The 19,813-nt window shown below is 39.1% G+C and overlaps 2 protein-coding genes across 2 annotated transcripts in view; both read left to right on the top strand.

Moving 5' to 3' along the window:
- Window positions 1-19,813, top strand: part of LOC133447791 (uncharacterized) — a 779,477-nt gene that overhangs the window by 20,620 nt on the left and 739,044 nt on the right. The window contains exon 2 of the mRNA XM_061726502.1: window positions 11,200-11,218. Coding sequence (XP_061582486.1) covers window positions 11,200-11,218 — 19 coding nt within the window. The remainder of the gene's footprint in view (window positions 1-11,199; window positions 11,219-19,813) is intronic.
- The window catches only part of si:dkey-28b4.8 (sarcoplasmic/endoplasmic reticulum calcium ATPase 2), a 42,017-nt gene continuing 22,742 nt past the window's right edge, over window positions 539-19,813 (top strand). Inside the window, exons 1-7 of the mRNA XM_061726076.1 lie at window positions 539-911; window positions 2,762-2,881; window positions 3,651-3,668; window positions 3,815-3,897; window positions 4,192-4,296; window positions 11,527-11,665; window positions 18,443-18,609. Coding sequence (XP_061582060.1) covers window positions 2,764-2,881; window positions 3,651-3,668; window positions 3,815-3,897; window positions 4,192-4,296; window positions 11,527-11,665; window positions 18,443-18,609 — 630 coding nt within the window. The 5' untranslated portion in view covers window positions 539-911; window positions 2,762-2,763. The remainder of the gene's footprint in view (window positions 912-2,761; window positions 2,882-3,650; window positions 3,669-3,814; window positions 3,898-4,191; window positions 4,297-11,526; window positions 11,666-18,442; window positions 18,610-19,813) is intronic.

The following is a 19,813-nucleotide window of genomic DNA, read 5'->3' as shown; positions in this document are numbered from 1 at the left end:
CGTCAGTCAAACTATGCACTGAAAACTGATTGGTTCATAGCCATGTCTGTTAAGCGAAAGCAGACGCACCGCCCGCTGATTGGTTGAGAGCTGCGAGCTGGGACCAGAGGCGGGACTTTTGCCTATTAAGGTTGTTCTATGGGCGTGGTTGTGAAGGCTTCTTTACGCTGATTGGTTACATTGGTACGCCAGTCTGATTTTCTGGCTTTTCATTGGATCATTTTTGGGCCGATGGATTTCTGCGCGAGCATATACTTTCAACCACGTCCGTTACTGAGCACGGCCAATTTAAAACAGAAATAAGAGCAAAAACGACGGATTAAACATGTATTTTACGTGATGGTAAAACGTAACTTCTGTTGGAATTTGTCATACGTTATTCTGTAAATTCACCCGAAGATCTTAAAAGAGTCGCTGTACTGAATATTAATCGAAATGATGCGATGAAATGAGACAAGTCTTGACGAGAAGCTCTTACTTTGAAAGGTCGTGCCGGATGTTGCATGTGTGAATGTTCAGCTTGGTTTTTATTCTACTGTAGCCTGTAGATACTCATGTAGACAGGATGAACAGGAATAATATTCAATAAGCTATCTTCAACCTTATTGAGATACACCGTTGCCTTATATAAGCCTTATATTTTGTCAGAGGCTGCATTTTGACCTCCGTAATTTAAATTCTGTTTAAACGGTTTTACCATTTGTGATGTATTCTGCCTCATGAACGCTTGTCACGGTATAATTAGGTAGCCTGTGGTGAAAAGCTATTTTCCGAAAAGAAAAAAAAAAAGGAATATCACGCTTTTTTTTTGCGTCCAGGGGAGATTTGACTCAGAAACACATGGTGCTTTGATACAGGCAGGTTTGGTGAAATTGAAGGGATTGTGCGGAGACGACACGCAGACTGTCCTGGTAAGAAACCTGTTCGTTCTGGGAGGATTAACGGGGAACACGTAGCTGCGGTCAGTAGCGGTTAAGCCTGGTTTATGGTTCCGCGTTAAATAGACGGCGAAGGGTACGCGGCGACGCGCAACGTACGGTGCGCGTCGCCGCGTAACCTACGCCGTAAGCTCTGCGTCGGTTTGACGCGGGACCATAAATCAGCCTTTAGCTTCAGTAACGACCCGCTGCTACAGGCTACAGCCGGCTACACTACACACACACACATAACACATAACACACTCATAACATACTCATAACACACTCATAACACACCCCCTACTTTAATATGCCTGGTTTTACCACCGCAGTGACGGTGTTATAGTTATAATAATGCATTGGCGTGATTTTGGGGGGTATTTGTGAAAAATATAGTTCTAGATACTTTAAACCAGGGGTCTTCAACCGGGGTATGTATACAGGACTGTCTCAGAAAAATTAGAATATTGTGATTTTCTGTAATGCAATTACAAAAATGTCATACATTCTGGATTCATTACAAATCAACTGAAATATTGCAAGCCTTTTATTATTTTAATATTGCTGATCATGGCTTACAGCTTAAGAAAACTCAAATATCCTATCTCAAAAAATTTGAATATTCTGGGAATCTTAATCTTAAAGTGTAAACCATAATCAGCAATATTAAAATAATAAAAGGCTTGCAATATTTCAGTTGATTTGTAATGAATCCAGAATGTATGACATTTATGTTTTTATTACTTGCATTACAGAAAATAAAGGACTTTATCACAATATTCTAATTTTCTGAGACAGTCCTGTGTGTGTGTGTGTGTGTGTGTGTGTGTGTGTGTGTGTGTGTATATATATATATATATATATATATATATATATATATATATATATATATATATATATATATATATATATATATATATCTCATCAACCATAAACACATGTAGCTAATAACCCAGTCAGGAATTGGTTAATAAGGTGATATAAGCAGAATAAAACATATTCAAAAGTTATTATAAGCCAGGTTTAAAACTTGACACGTTAAAAAAAAGAAGGAAAAAATAAGAATTCCAAGCGGGTCCCTGCTCTGTTTTTCTCTCATCCAAGGTTCCCTGCTTTAAACTGTTCCCTCACATCTGAAAAAATAAAAATCAGATTTTTACACGATGTGACTTGAACAAAAATCATCTTACATGTTGCACTCGATTTAAAAAAAAAAAAAAAGCAAACAACAACTTTTTCAGTTATCTTTAGCTGCTCATTTGGATAAAGGTGGAGGAGATGTGACGGGACGGAGCAGCTGACCGTCGGTCCTAGTGATGCGGCGCGTTGGGGACTGGCCTCCACCTTCAGTCGTGTTCCTGAGCCTTTCTCAGTCCAACAACATGGAAAAAACATCATGTCATAAATATACTCCGATGTGATGCAACAGGAGCCTGATCAGCCCCCAGTCGCCCATCACTCACATCCCCGGGGCACGTCTGTCTCTGGTGCACACACACATGACAGTAATTGCCCGGCGAGCTAATGCTGCAACACTGACATTTCTATTTCTGATGCCAACAAAGACATTACAAACAGCAGGCTCCAGAGAGCGGACATTTTTGAAATATGTTTATTGAAAATCAAATGGTTTCCAATCAGTGTGCAGCGTCTTATATAGGTCATAATTCTCTGGCAAAGCATTGCACTTTCAATTACATTTTGAATCCTTATAATAACAATATAACTAAAGTCTAGATAATGCATCTTAAATGTAAGTCAACTTTATTTTAGATATTGGTGTAAAGATCATTCATTCGTCAGGAGTATTTACCGGTGCTGTAATGCTTTTTTCCTCTCGACAGTGATGGATAATGCTCATACTAAGACAGTGGAGGAGGTTTTGGGCTTCTTTGGAGTAAATGAATCTACAGGTCTGAGCTGTGAGCAGCTGAAGAAGAACAGAGAGAAATGGGGACCAAATGGTACATATCTTTTTAAATATAATTTTTATTCGCCTATTATAATGATTGTTTTGAGCTTTCAGCTGTTATTAGATTCCATAAGAACATGTAAACTGGTCACTGTGGCCATGTCACGCTTATTAATTGCCATAGTATGTGACGTTAATGATAATATTACTTTTATTTTGACTACTACTGCTCATAGCTACCATTTTATTATGAACAAAAAATAAATAAAAAATCATTACCGATTTTCCAAAGCTAACTTTACATGTATTAAATATTCTGTAAAATGTGTACAGGACTGTCTCAGAAAATTAGAATATTGTGATTTTCTGTAATGCAATTACAAAAACAAAAATGTCATACATTCTGAATTCATTAAAAATCAACTGAAATATTGCAAGCCTTTTATTATTTTAATATTGCTGATCATGGCTTACAGCTTAAGAAAAACTCAAATATCTTATCTCAAAAAATTAGAATATTCTGGGAATCTTAATCTTAAACTGTAAACCATTATCAGCAATATTAAAATAATAAAAGGCTTGCAATATTTCATTTGATTTGTAATGAATCCAGAATGTATTACATTTTTGTTTTTTTAATTGCATTACAGAAAATAAAGAACTTTATCACAATATTTTAATTTTCTGAGACAGTCCTGTATATACTGTACATGGGCTTCAGTCTGAGCCATAGCCGTCATATAGTCCAATTGTCATAAAGTTAGTGATAGTGATGCACTTTTTTCTCATTTCTTCTGTCTTTATTCCTATCCTACCTGCAGAATTGCCAGCAGAAGAAGGTCAGTGGTCCATTTTTTTTCTTGTATACTTTAAAAAGTCAGATTTGTGTCTCGTTCCAACAGTTATATCACTTTCTCATCAAACCAGGTCTGTCTTTGTTTTCTCTATCTGCTTTTCACTGTGTTGTTTGATGTTCACCACGCAGGGAAGTCACTGTGGGAGCTGGTCCTGGAACAGTTTGAGGATCTGTTGGTTCGCATACTGCTGCTCGCCGCCTGCATTTCATTTGTAAGGAAGCAAGAACATAGTCTAAATATGATTCAATATTGTTACTTCTATATTAAACATGTTTATAATATACATCTTGTATGTCCTGATCCCCATTGTATGAGGCAGTTTAATTCTGCCTAATGCAATAGGGATGTAATGGCAAACAAAATCCACAATTTGGAGTAAACCTTGGCTTTGACGTTTTGGAACAAAAGACGAGACAAAAAAATAATTGCACAAGACATTTATAGTTGCACTAATACATGAACAGATTACAAATGTCCTTTGACTTGTCTTTTCCCTGTCCTGCAGACCCTGGCTTGGTTTGAAGAAGGAGAAGGAACCATCACAGCCTTTGTGGAGCCCTTCGTCATCCTTCTCATCCTCATTGCTAATGCTATTGTCGGAGTATGGCAGGTAAACTGTGGTATTTTCCTACGTTACTCAGACTTTAATATTACATCCTGTTGATATTCATTAGAATTTGACTGAATTTTAGGTTTGACTTTCAAACAATCCTGTAATTTCTTAGATGTAGTAATAAGTACTGTTTAGTCTGGGCTCATCCCTTACAAACATTTGTTGCCGGTACATATTCACAGATTTGATCCTTTAGTTCCGTGGTCTTCATTCCTGGTCCTGGAGAGCCGCTCTCCTGCGTGTTTGAGATGTTTCCCTGCACCAACACACTTGATTCTAATGAATGGTCATCACCGACTCGTAATCAAGCTCTGCACGACTGTTGGTGAAGCAGTCATTTTTAACGGGGTGTGTTGACGCGGGGAAGCATCTAAAACATGGAGGTGAGTGGATCCCGAGGACCAGGAGTCAAGACCACTGCTCTAGTCCTTTTCCACTAGCACCTACTCAGCCCGACTCCACTCGCCTTGCCCTCGAAGTAGGAGGTTGGAGTGAAGCTGCAGTGACGTATTTGATTGTGTGATCTAAACGAAGAAGACAACAACACTAAAGATGTAGAACCTGGAGGAGATGATAGATGTGCTGCTGGATCTGTGGCTTGTGTTTGATATCAAGTTAAAAAAATGAGAGTGAGAGAAACTTCAACCGGCTATGCTTTTTTAAAAATTTTGTTTGACCAGAGCTCCTGGTAGATCTGGTCGTTCCTTATCTCCGTCTAGATCCCTTTTTAATTCTCTCCTCAGCCACCAGGTTTATGAACATCTGACCCTCAGAGTTGGACCATGAAACAGACTTTTACTGCCATTGCCTGTTGAATAAAATGAACAAGAAACCGTCACAGTCGCTCTTTCACTGATTTCCTCCTCCTGACTCAAACGTCTGACTCCAACCCCCCAACCAATCAGTGACCTGTAGTGTGATGATGTCAGATACAGCCGACTCAGCAGCTTAGAACCTCGGCAGAGTAGATACAGAAAAAGTATTTACTCAGCACGTTAGACCCCTGGTGGAAAAGCGCAAAGTCGAGTCGAGTCGGGCTGAGTAGGAACTAGTGGAAAAGCACCACTCTAGTCCTTTTCCACCAAAGTGGTTCCAGTGATTGTTCGATGCTAATGCCGGACGTAGCACCAGTTCTTTGCTTTTTGACCGACTCAGAACCAAGAAAACTGGTTACAGTTTTGGACCCTTACAGCATGTCTGTAAAACCACCGCATGAACGCATAAAAAGGATTTTTGGCGATATTTGGCAGTTTTTTTGATTAAGAGATGTTTCCATTGCAGGTTTTTCTTTGAGATATTTAGGTTTCACGCTCCTACATTGGTGACATAACAAATGACGTAGGGTCCTGGCGCTCTGGTGCTCTCCGGCGGTGAAAAAGCGAGCCAGTTCTTTGTAGAACCTGCCTGGAACTGGCTCCAGCACCGCTTTAGCTCCGGCACCAGCACCGATTTGGAGTTGGTGGAAAAGCCCTATTTGATACAGCATCAGCCAATTAATGTTTTGCACTTGAACAAAATTGAAAGGGATATTGTCTTATTTAATCATTTATACAATCAAAATGTCAATGAATGTGATCCCTTCCATGTAAAAATTGAGTTAACTTTTGCCGACAAAAACTAGTTTAGCCCCTTTCAGCTGAAAGATTATGTTGCCAGTGTTTAGCACGACTGTCCACCTTCTTTAAAGGTGACACAAGTTGCACAGTTTGAAATCTAAACCAGCTGGATACTTAAAGCAACTACTCACTTCTTTCTAGCTGCTCATTTCTTAAAGGAGACCTATTATGGCATTTAATGTATATTTTAAACAGGCCTTGAATGTCTTAAAAACAATCTATAGCTTGTTTTTTCTACATAAATCAGAAATTCAGCCTCTGGGCCATGTCTCTATTTTTACCGCTTCTAACCTCCTTCTCTATGAGGGATTCTGAGGGGGCGGGGCTATGTTAATGAGGCTCTGTGCTGATTGGCTGCCTGAATGACGTGTAGCAGGGGAGGGAGCAAAGCCTTGCTACGGGGAGAAGAGCAGCGGCTGCGTACACAATTAAAGCCTGTCCGATGCGAGCGAGCTTCAGTGACAAAATAAATTCCATTGCTTTATATTTTTGTATTGGACTGTCCTAACTGGCCGCGAGTTTAACGGTTTCAGTGTGGACAGAGAGAGTTTAACAGTTTCAGTGTGGACAGAGAGAGTTTAACAGTTTCAGTGTGGACAGAGAGCGTCCGATGTCACGCAGCTCGACGCGATAGTCGGACGCTCGCAAGCAGTTATGACACGGTGTAAACGGATCTTAAAGCCTTATTACGGTTCTGCGTTAAATCGGCGCGTACCCTACGCCGTAGGCTCTGCGTTGGTGTAACGTGGAACCATAAATCAACCTTTAGTCACCTCGTCTTCACACTAATTCACACAGGAACATTTAATTGAATTCTAAACAGGTACACCACAGTTATTTACTCCGATTCCTCATCATTTCACTTCTTATGTTACAAGACAAATGAATCATGTTAACTGTAAAGAAATCACAACACTGAATTTTCACAAATGGAAACTTTATTGTTAAAAAAATAAATAATATAAGTTGTATATAAAAAACATGTATGCACTATTGCTGGCTCAAGGAAGGACCGTGCGTCTTCTGAAGGTGTCGTTGAACAGCTTCAGGTTCTTGGATTTGAAACCATAAACAGAAGAAAATGTATTATGGTACTAATAGAGCTCCGTAACACGGACTAACACCGCAGCTAAGCTAAATACTTAGCCCATGCAAAGATCATACTTGTAGACAAATATAAATAACATAAAAAATTAACGTCACTTTCCGCTGACTCGTGTGCAGTTTCCGGGTCCGTACTGTTGGTACTGATCCTTTTATGAGGGTAAGTGTCGATGCAAAACCTAATTTTTACTATCGCTCGTTATTCAAACAGCCACATGATTCCCCGCTTCTGAACAATGGTGGAATCTCTGGCCGGTGGAGTTAGTTGTGGGCGTGGTTTCAGCAGCGGAGGCCGGCCTATTCTGAACGGCTCGTAGATCCACATCACACTGGACTGTACAGACACTGCAGAATTTGGTTGCTTTCCTCCTTCTCTGAGTTGGCAGGCTGAGGGGAGACCACTTTATATATGTTAAAACAAGAAAAAACTTGTTTTTCATAATAGGTCCCCTTTAAGGAATATTTCGTTGTTATAGAACAATTAAACGAATGTTGGAATTTAAACATTTGGATGATTGAAAAGTCCTCTTGTAAAATTCGCAAAGTGAAAAATAAGAAGAACTCTTAAGCATTCATTGAATATTTTATTTTGATCATATAATTTGACCAAAGTGACGAGGTCAATAGAATGTGTGGCTCACACTTACAGTAGATGAGTTGGTATATGTGGATAAAAACAGGCAGCAGTAAATTTGACTGGAATTGGATGTTTAGTGTGAGATCTACTTGGTGGTTTGTCCATTGACCTGTAAAGTGTAAAGTGTGAGCAGAAACATTGTAGGTCTTTACATATTGTTGTTAGTTCGGTCATAGTCATATTTAGAGGCAGGAGTCAATTGAGTTTGTCTCAAAAACATCTGTTCCTCTGTGACATAATGAGCAACTACTCTGAATCTAATTGTTTATATGATTAGATAACAAGAGATTTATCATCACAGTGTGCTTCTCAGTCTGTATACACTCCACCATTTTTAGCTGTCTAAGATAAAGCTTCAAAATGGTGCAGCTCACACCAGCTCCTGAAGCTGCAGCGGGCCCAGACTTATCAACGCTGAGCTCTAGTCTGGTTCCGTTTCCTGCTGAGGTTGTGTATGGAGTGAGAGTTTGACAACAGCCATATATGTTGTTTGTGGAGCGTCAACAGACCTAGCTGCAGCCGGGGCTGCTGGTGTCATTCAGCCTGCCAGGATTTCACAAAAGCTACGTCAGAATACCAAAGCAGGAATTTTGGCAATTTCCTGGTCCTGGAGCATTCAGGTATTTAACTTGATGCCAAGATGATGCCACGAATGAAAAAGGGAAAAGACAACTGATGTTTTTAGAGAAAAAAACGTATCTGGTCAGGGCTACAAAGCATTTTTGCAAGGAATTTGTAGTCCGTCACTGAGAGAGTTTCCAAAAATGGGAAAGCTTTAAGAAAGTTGCCAATCTTATCAAAAAGAGATGCACCAGCAAGTTCAGGCAGAGGTCAAATCTCACGATGTTCAGAGAAATCACTAAAACCTCGTAGAAGCTCCAGCTCAGCTCAGTGAGATGGTGCTGAAGCTGCACTCAGGTGGAGGGGGATGAGGATGGAGAGCAGGCGGAGATCAGGACATCATTGGGGATTTTTATTAAAGCAGTTTCAGTGCTGTGAAGAGGAGGGAAACCGGACTGAAATTGTTCACATAGATCATTTTTGGTCAAGTGAGAGGGAAATTGACTGGTGACTAGGGCTGGGGATCCATTCAAATGTCAAGAATCGATTCGATTCCGATTCTTAAGATTCAGAATCGATTATCAAAATTCGATCTGATTCGATTCAATTCCGATATCGATTTGGGTTAGTGTTGTTAAAACTGTTTTTTGAGCTGTTCTATGAATTATATGACTAGTATACTTTTATTTTATTGAGATTCAACAGCAAGTATTGGCAGCTAATGATGCTGTAAGGACCAATCACCTCCCAGAATGCTGATAGAACTGCAAACAGAAACATCGTGGGTCAGAATTATCAAACAGATCCAGGGCAGCAAACACAGACGTATGAAATCGCTTTTATTTTTTCCCACATTCCATTTAAATTTTTTCCATTTTCGGGCTATTTTGGTTTTTAATTTTTGAGAATTTTATGCAAATGTGACCCCAAGACAGTATATAAAGTCATTCAATATAGACAATTTATGCAATTATAAATGTAAACTTTTTTGGGCATAAACCAAAAAATACCAAAAGTTGTAATGTAATGATGAAAAAAAAATTGATCTTTAGACATACGAATCGATTTTTAGGAATTAATATCAGAATCGATTTAGAATCGGAAAATCCAATTTTTTCAACACAGGTCTAGTGGTGACTGTTTTCTCCAGGATCTTTCAGAGGAACTGTAGGTTCCTGTAGTTGTTATATTAGTATTAGTATTAGTATTATTAGGATCTGCACCGGGTCTGAAGGGGGAGGAAACAACACCAGGAGCCAGTGAGGAGGGGATGCTGCAGATGAGGGGGAAAAAGTGGAAAGCTGGAAAACAGAGAAGAGGGTGGAATGCATAACATAGCTGGGCTGGGCTGCAGTATTTCTGCATAAGCACCTCACCAACTGTCAAACACAGGGGTGGAGGATGATTTGGGTTTGTTTTGTACCTACGAGACCTGGACACGTTGCAGTGATCCTGTCAGCCAGGATCTCCTCTGTATACCAAAGTTTTTAGACTCAAATGGGAGGCCATCTGTCCAACAGCTAAAGCTTTGTCCAAAAATTTGGGTCATGCATCAAGACAATAATCCCAAGTACACTCCCAAATCTGTAACACGAAGGATGAAAAAAGTAAAGAATAGTGTTGTAATGACCTATGCAAAGTCCAAACCTCAATCCTATTGAAATAAAGTGACATGACCTCAAGTGAGCTGCGCGAAGGCACTGGACCAGGTTCATTTCATTGACGACTGTGTGCCTAACATCCTCATAGCAATGTAAGATACTCAAAAAGTTTGGCTTAAGAATAATTTTGGCAATAAATTCTAAGTTTCCTTCACAGATAAGTCAAGTCTGGCCATCAATGGCCATGCCTCATACCAAAGACATCCAGTTTCCATCCTATTGTACTCTATTACATATAATAATATACATGTAACAGTGCTGCTGTAGGCATCACTGTGATCCAGGGGGATGAAAATAAGCCGAAATGGTCCAGAACCTCGTTCTGGTAACAGATCCTGAGATCTTTTACCAGGAATTAAGACAGTTCTTTAACAATTACAGATTATTGATTTGATTGATTTAATTTGATTTGAAGATTTTATTTTGAACATGCATGATAAAAAAACAGTACAAAAAAGTAAAAAAAAAAACAGAATACAAATATATATATATATGTACCCATCCCTACTTTAATAACTGTTCTATACAGTGATATAATACTCAATTATATGTATATATAAATATAGTCAAAATCAAACAAATCAAGGCAAACAAAAGAAAACAAAACAAACAGCATTTAGTTGTGCTACTATGTATGTATGTACTAATAGAAGTAATTATAATGTATAGTATTACATTATCATTACTTTACTATAATATTACGATATAATAGAGAACAATAGACAGCAATGGTATAACAATATACTTGATTAATTATATAAGAGTAGATATGCTGTATATACACTGGTTCATATATTTACCTCCAATTATATACATAAAAATGACTATAAATCTATATATCGACATATCTACATATAACTATAAATCAATATATATTAATAGAGATATAGATACACAAATACTGTACGTATAATACAACTCAATATATCCGTATACATACCTACATCTAACATATCTATATCCATAATATACATCTACACATCTACATGTATTAATACATGTACATATCTACATGTTTATTTGCATCTGTATTTTGAATAGAATGTTTCTTTGTATGAAGAATAAAGTCTGCTTTGATAAACACATGTTAACAAACACATAGCACTAATAGAGTATTCAATTAGTGCAATAATGTCTAGTAGCATCGCTGGTGCTCACAGCCTGGAACTCATACAGGTGCATTAGTAAAGGTACTACATGTGCTACAGTACCACTTGTAGAACGTAGAATAGCTTTTTGAAATGTGATCACCAGGTTGAGTCAACATCTTGCCTTCACCAGCAGCATCCAGCTACAATCCTTCATCATGGCTGAAATAGAGGCCAAATGTGATTCATTTAGTGTTTGTTGTGGTTTTTCCTTTTTTGGTCTTGTGATTATTGATGACTCAGTCTGGGTTTCTCAGAAGCCAAATTAGGGTGACTGCATGTTTTCAAAACATGCTGGATGTGCCTCTTGTCCCTGGATCTGATTGCAGAAATAAAGGATTATACTTGTCTCCTATATTTACTTCAGGAAATAAAGATACAAAGAAAATTATTATGATTATAATGTTGTTTTTTTCTGAACTCAGTACAAATGGATTTGTTTAGGAAGGTTGTTGGATAACATGCACCGGTGGAGTTCTGACATGTTGCTGTGCCTCCAGGAACGAAACGCAGAGAACGCCATCGAGGCTTTGAAGGAGTACGAGCCTGAGATGGGGAAAGTTTACCGACAAGACAAGAAGAGCATCCAGAGAGTCAAAGCCCGAGACATCGTTCCTGGAGACATCGTCGAGGTTGCAGGTAAGTCCTTGAAGCCAGGGGTCATAAACACGAGAAGCACAAGTTCTTAAGCCATCTGCACTATGTACTGAAATAAAACCTAGATGAAATTAGAAGCTGGTCCTCTTACTGTTACCAGGGGTGGGGTCAGGAATTGTTACCACTCCCCGTCTAATCAAGTTTATAAAATAATTCTGTTTTGGCTGAATCCACAACCACAACATGTGGTTGAAGCGTGCCTCACATATTGTGCTTTGTGAATTATAATGTGACTAACCATAATATATTATCATTATTCTACAATACTGCAATGTGACTCATCCATTCCTAGACAGTTTAAATTAGGCAGGATTGCTGTTAAATTCATGAATAAACGCTTAGTACGTTTTTCTAATAAAAGCACTGTTTTCTGTCCCGTTGAATGAAGGAAGGATTTTGATGCGGTGCAGGAAGAATTACAGTCCGCAGTAAACTTTGCTTAGTTTTCTTGTAGGGCTGGGGATCCATTCAAATCTCAAGAATCGATTTGATTCCGATTCTTAAGATTCAGAATTGATTATCACGCTTCAATTTGATCCGATTTGATTCGATTCTGATATTGATTTGGGTTAGTGTTATTTAAAACTGTTTTTTTAGATGTTGCATGAATTATATGACTGCAGTTATGCAACATATTAATACTTGTATTATATTGAGATTCAACAGCAAGTATTGCAGCTAATGATGCTGTAAGGACCAATCAGCTCCCAGAATGCTGATAGAACTGCTTTCAGAAACATCGTGGGTCAGAATTATCAAACAGATCCAGGGAGGAACAGACGTATGAAATCGGTTTTATTTTTTCCCATTTTTGAGAATTTGGTTTTTATTATTTTATGCAAATGTAACCCCAAGACACTAAATAAAGCAAAGAAATATAGACAATTAATGCAATTATAACTGAAAACTTTAATGTTTTCATACCTTTAAACATATTTAAAGGCAAAAACATGGCACCAGTTATTCTTGTGTCCAACAAAACATTCCTTTTTTGGGCATAAAAAAATAAATACCAAAAGTTGTAATGATGAAAAAAAATCGATCTTTAGACATACCAATCAATTTTTAGGAATTAATATGATAATCGATTTAGAATCGGAAGATCTATTTTTTTCAACACAGGCCTATTTTCTTGTGTCCTTATTATTATGGTGCCTTTTTAACCATGTCCAGCCTCTACCAAGCACTGTACACTGTGTTTGTGCTTTACTCACTGGCACAAACACACTCCACATACAGCAGCGCTCATTTCTACACCCATACCGTAATGAGAAGACTGGGGGCAACTATTGATGAGCGGCAGGGATCGATGTGCCGTTCTTCCTGCAGCTGCAAGGTCAGCAGGTCGTCCTTCACAAGCGGCTCTGCATCATTTAGCTGTGTGTAAAGAGTCCGTAGCTCAATGAATTGAATGCATAAAGATGCAAAAGGGAGCATTAATGGAAATTTGAGAAAGATTGAATCTCCAAACTGTTTTGAACCACATACAGTACATTTGCTGTGTGACTGTGTGCTTGTGGTTTTGCAGTAAGAATCAAAACAGTTAACACAATTTTCCAGCAAATGGATGTTCTGTTTAGTCGTTCCTGGGAAACATGTACGTCTGAAAGCCTGGTGCCCTTTGTTTGGACTGATGTTGTCAAGGAAACCCAGCTGGAGGAATAAATAGCCTTTATCAAAAATAGTTGAGTGAACCAGGCGAGGTTTGTGGAGGTTTTGTTGAGTCTTGTTAGCTCTATGGTCCTTAGGTGCGTGTAGAACTGCAGTCCAGCATGTGTTATCTCTGGCCTTAAAGGTTGTGGCTTTTTGTCTGAGCACTTCAAGCTGAGGATTATATAACACCACTGATTTAAATGAGGATTGGAAGTGAAAAGCCAGCCAGCAGCTTTATTGGAACATAACTCAGAGCTTTTAGAGCAGGGTTTCCGGTGATTTCCCAACATTTGCCTGACCTTCTCTGCCGTCAAAGCCGCTGGAGAGATTCAGTCAGATGCTCATTCCAATGCGCTCCTGTTTCCTTTTAACTTTAAGTGGATAGAGTCCTGTGAAAGATATTTTCTATTTGAGTAAACACACGGTCAGTTGTATCCATTCTCCGTAAATACTTATAGTGCAGTGAGGAACTCACAGCTTTAGGACCAGTGTGAACAGAAACATGAATTTGTCTTGACCCAGCAAGAAGACGGCTGAAACCCCCAGATACCACGGATATTTTAGGCAGCTCAGAGAGAGAGTATAGGGTTATTTTTGTGTGTGTGCGTGTGTGTGTGTGTCTTTGTATATGTGCTGGTGTTTTCTGCTTGTTATAAAACTGTTTGCTATAAGGGCATGGGAACTCGGTGACACTAATCTGAAGACAGGGTTTCACATGACTCATTGTTGTGATACATACGTTTGTGTGTATATCTTGTGCATTCACCTGTTAGACTTGTGTCCCTCTCCACATGCCGAACAATCGGATGATTTTTGTTCACATTTTAACTAATAGCTTTTTCTACAGTAGTTATTGGAATTTGTCTTCATTAATGTTTTACTGATACATTAAAACACTAGATAGATAACAATGAAGTTTGTAGGCTTGATAATGTGTCTGCCTTGATCACCTAAAGCAGTGGTCCCCAACCTTTTCTGTACCAGGACCGGTTTAATGTCTGACAATATTTTCACGGCCCAATCTAAAGGTGTAGTTGATAAAAACTAAATAAAATGACAAGATCAGCGTTAAAAACTGTGGTATTTTCTCTATAGTAATAATTATAATAATAATAATAATAATAATAATAAAACATAATTTTCGAAAAAATTAAATAATGGGAATTGTAAATTACCTTTAATATGAGTATTTCTATAAATTTGTTCTTATGTCTCATTAACGTTATTTAAAGCCAGGCTTTTATTTCATTTGTTATATATTAAGGAGACCGATATTTAGTGCTTTTATTTTGAAGGCGTCTCACCGAGACCTCGTCAACATCCGGCGCTTCGGACTTTCGAGGTAAAAGTTTAACGGCACTAGAAAGTGTGTCTGAAAGACTAAACGAGTGTCGGGAATGCTAAAGTGGAGTCTAACTTACACAAAAAGCACGTAGCTGATAAGGATTTGTTTTCTTTGCGAATGTTATGCCGTATTTATTGAGTTTGGCTGCCATGGTTACTCATGTATTGTGGTTAGCAGTAGGCCTGATTTATGGTTCCGCGTTAAATCGACGGCGTAGCCTACGGCGTAGGGTACGTGGTGACGCGCACCGTACGCCGTAGGCTCTGCGTAGGTGTAACGCAGAACCATAAATCAGCCTGTGTAGCTGTTATTACCGACCGAGCGAGCAGCTGCGTCGGTCTGTATTTAATTTAAACGAAACTTATTTGAATGTAGAAAGACTAACTATTTTATTCCTTTATAGCTCTTACGGTGTGTTTGCAGTGTATTTACATTCAAGGAATAAAAACATTGTGAACCAACAGTTTGATAGTCAACCATCATCAGTCGGGGATACAGAAATTATTTTTTCTCTCTGTGCGGCCCGGTACCAAATGACCCACGGCCCGGTACCGGGCCGCGGCCCGGGGGTTGGAGACCACTGACCTAAAGGGTGGAATTTACAGCCTACTGGTGTTGGAATAGAGAGTCTGCATTGATGTCACTTCCCCACCAGACCAACCCCCTTACTCACACTGAGTGGCAAAACATCAGCAAAAACAGCTGCAACTGAGCCGCTTTGTGGCGTAGTGGCTTAAGCGAGCGGCTCATATACTGAGGCTACAGTCCTCCTGCAGCGGTCACAGGTTCGAATCCCGGCCTGCGCACCTTTACTGCATGTCATCCCCATTCTCTCTCTTTACTCCCTTCCTGTCTGTACACTTTTTTTTTAAACACTCTTTAAAAAAAAAAAAAACAGCTGCAACTAGTGGAGAAGACGGGATAACGGCCAATTATCAGCTTAAATTAAAGGCAGTTGGACTTGACAGTGACCCGTACAGTTACCCCAAGAACCAGTGATCCATGGACATTAATATTTGGTACAGTTACCAAGAACCAGTGGTCCATGGACATTAATATTTGGTACAGTTACCAAGAACCAGTGGTCCATGGACATTAATATTTGGTACAGTTACCAAGAACCAGTGGTCCATGGACATTAATATTTGGTACAGTTACCAAGAACCAGTGGTCCATGGACATTAATATTTGGTACAGTTACCAAGAACCAGTGGTCCATGGACATTAATATTTGGTACAGTTACCAAGAACCAGTGATCCATGGACATTAATATTTGGTACAGTTACCAAGAACCAGTGATCCATGGACATTAATATTTGGTACAGTTACCAAGAACCAGTGGTCCATGGACATTAATATTTGGTACAGTTACCAAGAACCAGTGGTCCATGGACATTAATATTTGGTACAGTTACCAAGAACCAGTGGTCCATGGACATTAATATTTGGTACAGTTACCAAGAACCAGTGGTCCATGGACATTAATATTTGGTACAGTTACCAAGAACCAGTGGTCCATGGACATTAATATTTGCCCACGAATCCAGTTTCCTGATATTTATATGTACTTAATTTCTACACCGGGGAAATACACAAAGCAAAGCTTGAAGGCTTACAAAAGTCTTGATGCTTGGTCCGACTTCAAGGCAGGATTAGTTGTAGAAATTAAAGTAATGAGGACACCAAACTTTATGATTTAACTGTTTAACGTTAGCTACCCAAAAATCCAACATTACTTGATACAAAATGGGGAACCGCAAATCCACGTTTCGGTGCCTGGAATCCAGTTGTTTCTGTGAATTGCAGCGATCCATTTGTCTCTTAAGCTTATTTTTCAGCAGTCTGTAAAACGATAACTCCGATTTCTTGCTAAATCTATGAGTACAGTCGATCGCACAACAGCTCTTTCCCATTTTAGATGTTTTCCAGTTGCTCAAACTGAAAGTTTACGCTGACACTCAGTCTTTCTGACACTCAGTCTTTCTGACACTCAGTCTTTCTGACACTCAGTCTTTCTGACACTCAGTCTTTCTGACACTCAGTCTTTCTGACACTCAGTGGGCGGAACCCACTATGAAGTTGCATCTGTGACGTCATGGACATTCCCTCTATATTCAGGGACCAATGAAAAGGGAAGCTAGTGCAAGCTGCGAGGACAACTGAACACAAGCTAGAGGGGGTGGCAGGAGAAGTGGACGGGCTGGAGCTGGAGCTGCTGACCGGGACCATCAACCAGGCGCTCCCTGTTATTGATAAAATAGAAAGTGGATTTGTAATATTGTCACTTTTTTAAATAAAAAAAAAAAAGAAAATGGCCTAGACAAATGAGGCGGTACCCTCCTTTGAGACAATCACTGCAGTCAAGCGATTGTAGTCCCTCAATGAGGCTTCTGCACCTGTAGTCAGGTTTATTGTTCCACTCCGCATGAGCAATCTGCTCAGTGTTTTGTATATATGTGTGGGAGGTTTTAGTAGTATGTATGTATTAATCTTCACTAGTTTATATGTGAAACGTTGCTCGTGTGTGTATGTGAGTTGATTTTATTCGTATGTGCAAGTTATTATAGTAGTATACATTACTTCAGAGGTGTGTGAGAGTTAAAAATGCATTTTTTCCTATACGGCTCCTCATGAATAAGTTCCAGTTTTGTCTCATTTGTCCAAAGGACATCCTCACTGGAGCTTTATGGCTTCTCTTTATGAGAAGAAGAGCCTGAGTGATTTTGTCATTTCTTTTAATTTATTTGGTGAAACGTTTATTTATTTGAATGATTGATAATATTTGTAGCTTAATAAAACGGTTTAGGAAACTATCTGTGGACTTTGATTGTTTGAAACAAATGTATTTCCTGTTTGTTACTGCAGCATAGCCGAGCGGAGCTGAGTGGACTAGAATATCTCCCGTTGCTGAGTCGTATCTCAGGTCCGTCCTAGTTACTGGAGAATCAACACTGTGTCCATTAAGGAGCTTATGGGACGGTAGTGATGGTTCCAGGTATTAGTCAGTCAGGCTTTTATTGTTAAAAACTACCAGGTTACAACGGCTGCAAACGAGAGATTAAATAGTCTTTGCGTCGGACGGTTCACGCCCTCACGTCGTCCATATATTTATGATAACGGACACCTCGTCGGGCATTATCCCTTACTTCATCCGTCTCTGTTTCCTCCCTGGATCTGTTTGGTAATTCTGACCCACATGATGTTTCTGAAAGCAGTTCTATCAGCATTCTGGGAGCTGATTGGTCCTTACAGCATCATTAGCTGCCATTACTTACTGAATATAATACTAGTAGTAATATGTTGAATAACTACACAGTCATATCATTCATGCAACCGCTCAAAAAAACATTTTTATTAACACTAACCCAAATCGATATCCGAATCGAATCAAATCGGATTGAACCAAATCTTGATAATCGATTCTGACTCTTAAGAATCTGAATCGTATCGATTCCTGACATTTGAATGGATCCCCAGCCCTGGTTGTCTGCATGAATGTTAAAGGTTTACTTAATTTTTGAAGACAGTTTTTTTTTTTTTTTTCATTTTTTGTAAGTCAGCTGATGTGTGTTCTAACAATCACTGGATTATTTGTCATGATTGCATCCTCTTGCATTATTTACCGGTATTTAGAGAGGTGGATTAAAGCCATAAACTCTAATATAATCACCCGATTTGTTCTGATCTTATTTGCATTCAATTATCTTTCTCTCTCTTCTCCACTCTGTCAATGTCTCTGTCTCTTCATCCCAACCCCCAGTTGGTGATAAAGTCCCCGCTGACATCCGGCTGACGTCCATCCGCTCCACCACCCTGCGGGTGGACCAGTCCATCCTGACAGGGGAGTCTGTGTCCGTGCTCAAACACACGGACCCGGTCCCAGACCCCCGGGCCGTCAACCAGGACAAGAAGAACATGCTGTTTTCTGTGAGTCTCACACGTCTGATCTGTCCACTTATTATTTAGTTCATCTTTTACAAGTTTCCTTATTAACATAGCAGACTGCTAGCTCGGACTGACACGTTACTTCCTGCCCACAAACACATATATTCTGGTTTGTTTGGACCTTTCCCAGATAAACTGAGCTGCTGCCCCAAATACCCTCTACAAGCCCCAGATACACATACAAATGTGCTTTCAAGGGATATAACTTTTTTTTGTCCTGATGAAAAAGATTAGCCTCAATACCTTTTAGATTATATTATTGAAAAAAGAATATATAGACGGTGTAGTTAATATTTTTTAATAATAATTTTGGAAATATTGGACTAACCCTGTCAGAAAAACAAACCATTGCCATCGAAAAACTAGTTTAATAACCTGGAATTCTAATCAAATGTTCATCAAAAAAGAAATAAATGAAATTGTAAATAAATGTTGTTTTACTGCAGCTCACCTCTTCACAACCTGTTGACCTGCTTAATTACTTCCACAGTTATTACAAATTTTGGAAAACCTATATATTGTTAGATTAACTACATTATTGGATACATATATACTACTTTCTGTTCATCTTTTATTTATAAACTAACAGTTTAACATCACTGGTTTTAATTGAGTCAGTTGGGATAATTAGAAATTCTTTAGGGCACATGGTCTTTTCTGTATGAGTTTTCATAGATCTAAAATAAACACTTGATACAATAATTATGACCTATTACTGAATTAATTAGAACGGTTTGGGATCAAACGGGTCTTACTGCACTGGGTGAAAGTCATTTTAGAGGCAGCTAGGAGAGTAGCTGTCCTCATGGTTGGACCTCAGGGGACAGTTTTGGGTCCCGAATTATTATCACTATTTACAAGGCATCCACAACATTTACATTTTCCACTACAACCTACTCAGCCCGGCTGGACTCCACTCGGTTTGGTTCTTCTCCACCAGGGGTCTAACGTGCCGAGTAGATACTTTTCTGTATCTATTCTGCTGAGGTTCTAAGCTGCTGAGTCGGCTGTATCTGACATCATCACACTACAGACCACCGATTGGTCGGGGGGTTGGAGTCAGACGTCTGAGTCAGGAGGAGGAAATCAGAGAAAGAGTGATTCTGACGGCGGCTTCTCGTTTCATGGTCCAACTCTGAGGTGCAGATGTTCATAAACCTGGTGCTGAGGAGAGAATTAAAAAGGG

This window comes from Cololabis saira, chromosome 1 (assembly GCF_033807715.1).
Source record: "Cololabis saira isolate AMF1-May2022 chromosome 1, fColSai1.1, whole genome shotgun sequence".
Lineage (NCBI taxonomy): Eukaryota > Metazoa > Chordata > Actinopteri > Beloniformes > Belonidae > Cololabis > Cololabis saira.
Note: the sequence above shows the minus strand (reverse complement) of the source record. Positions and strands in the feature narration are given on the sequence as shown.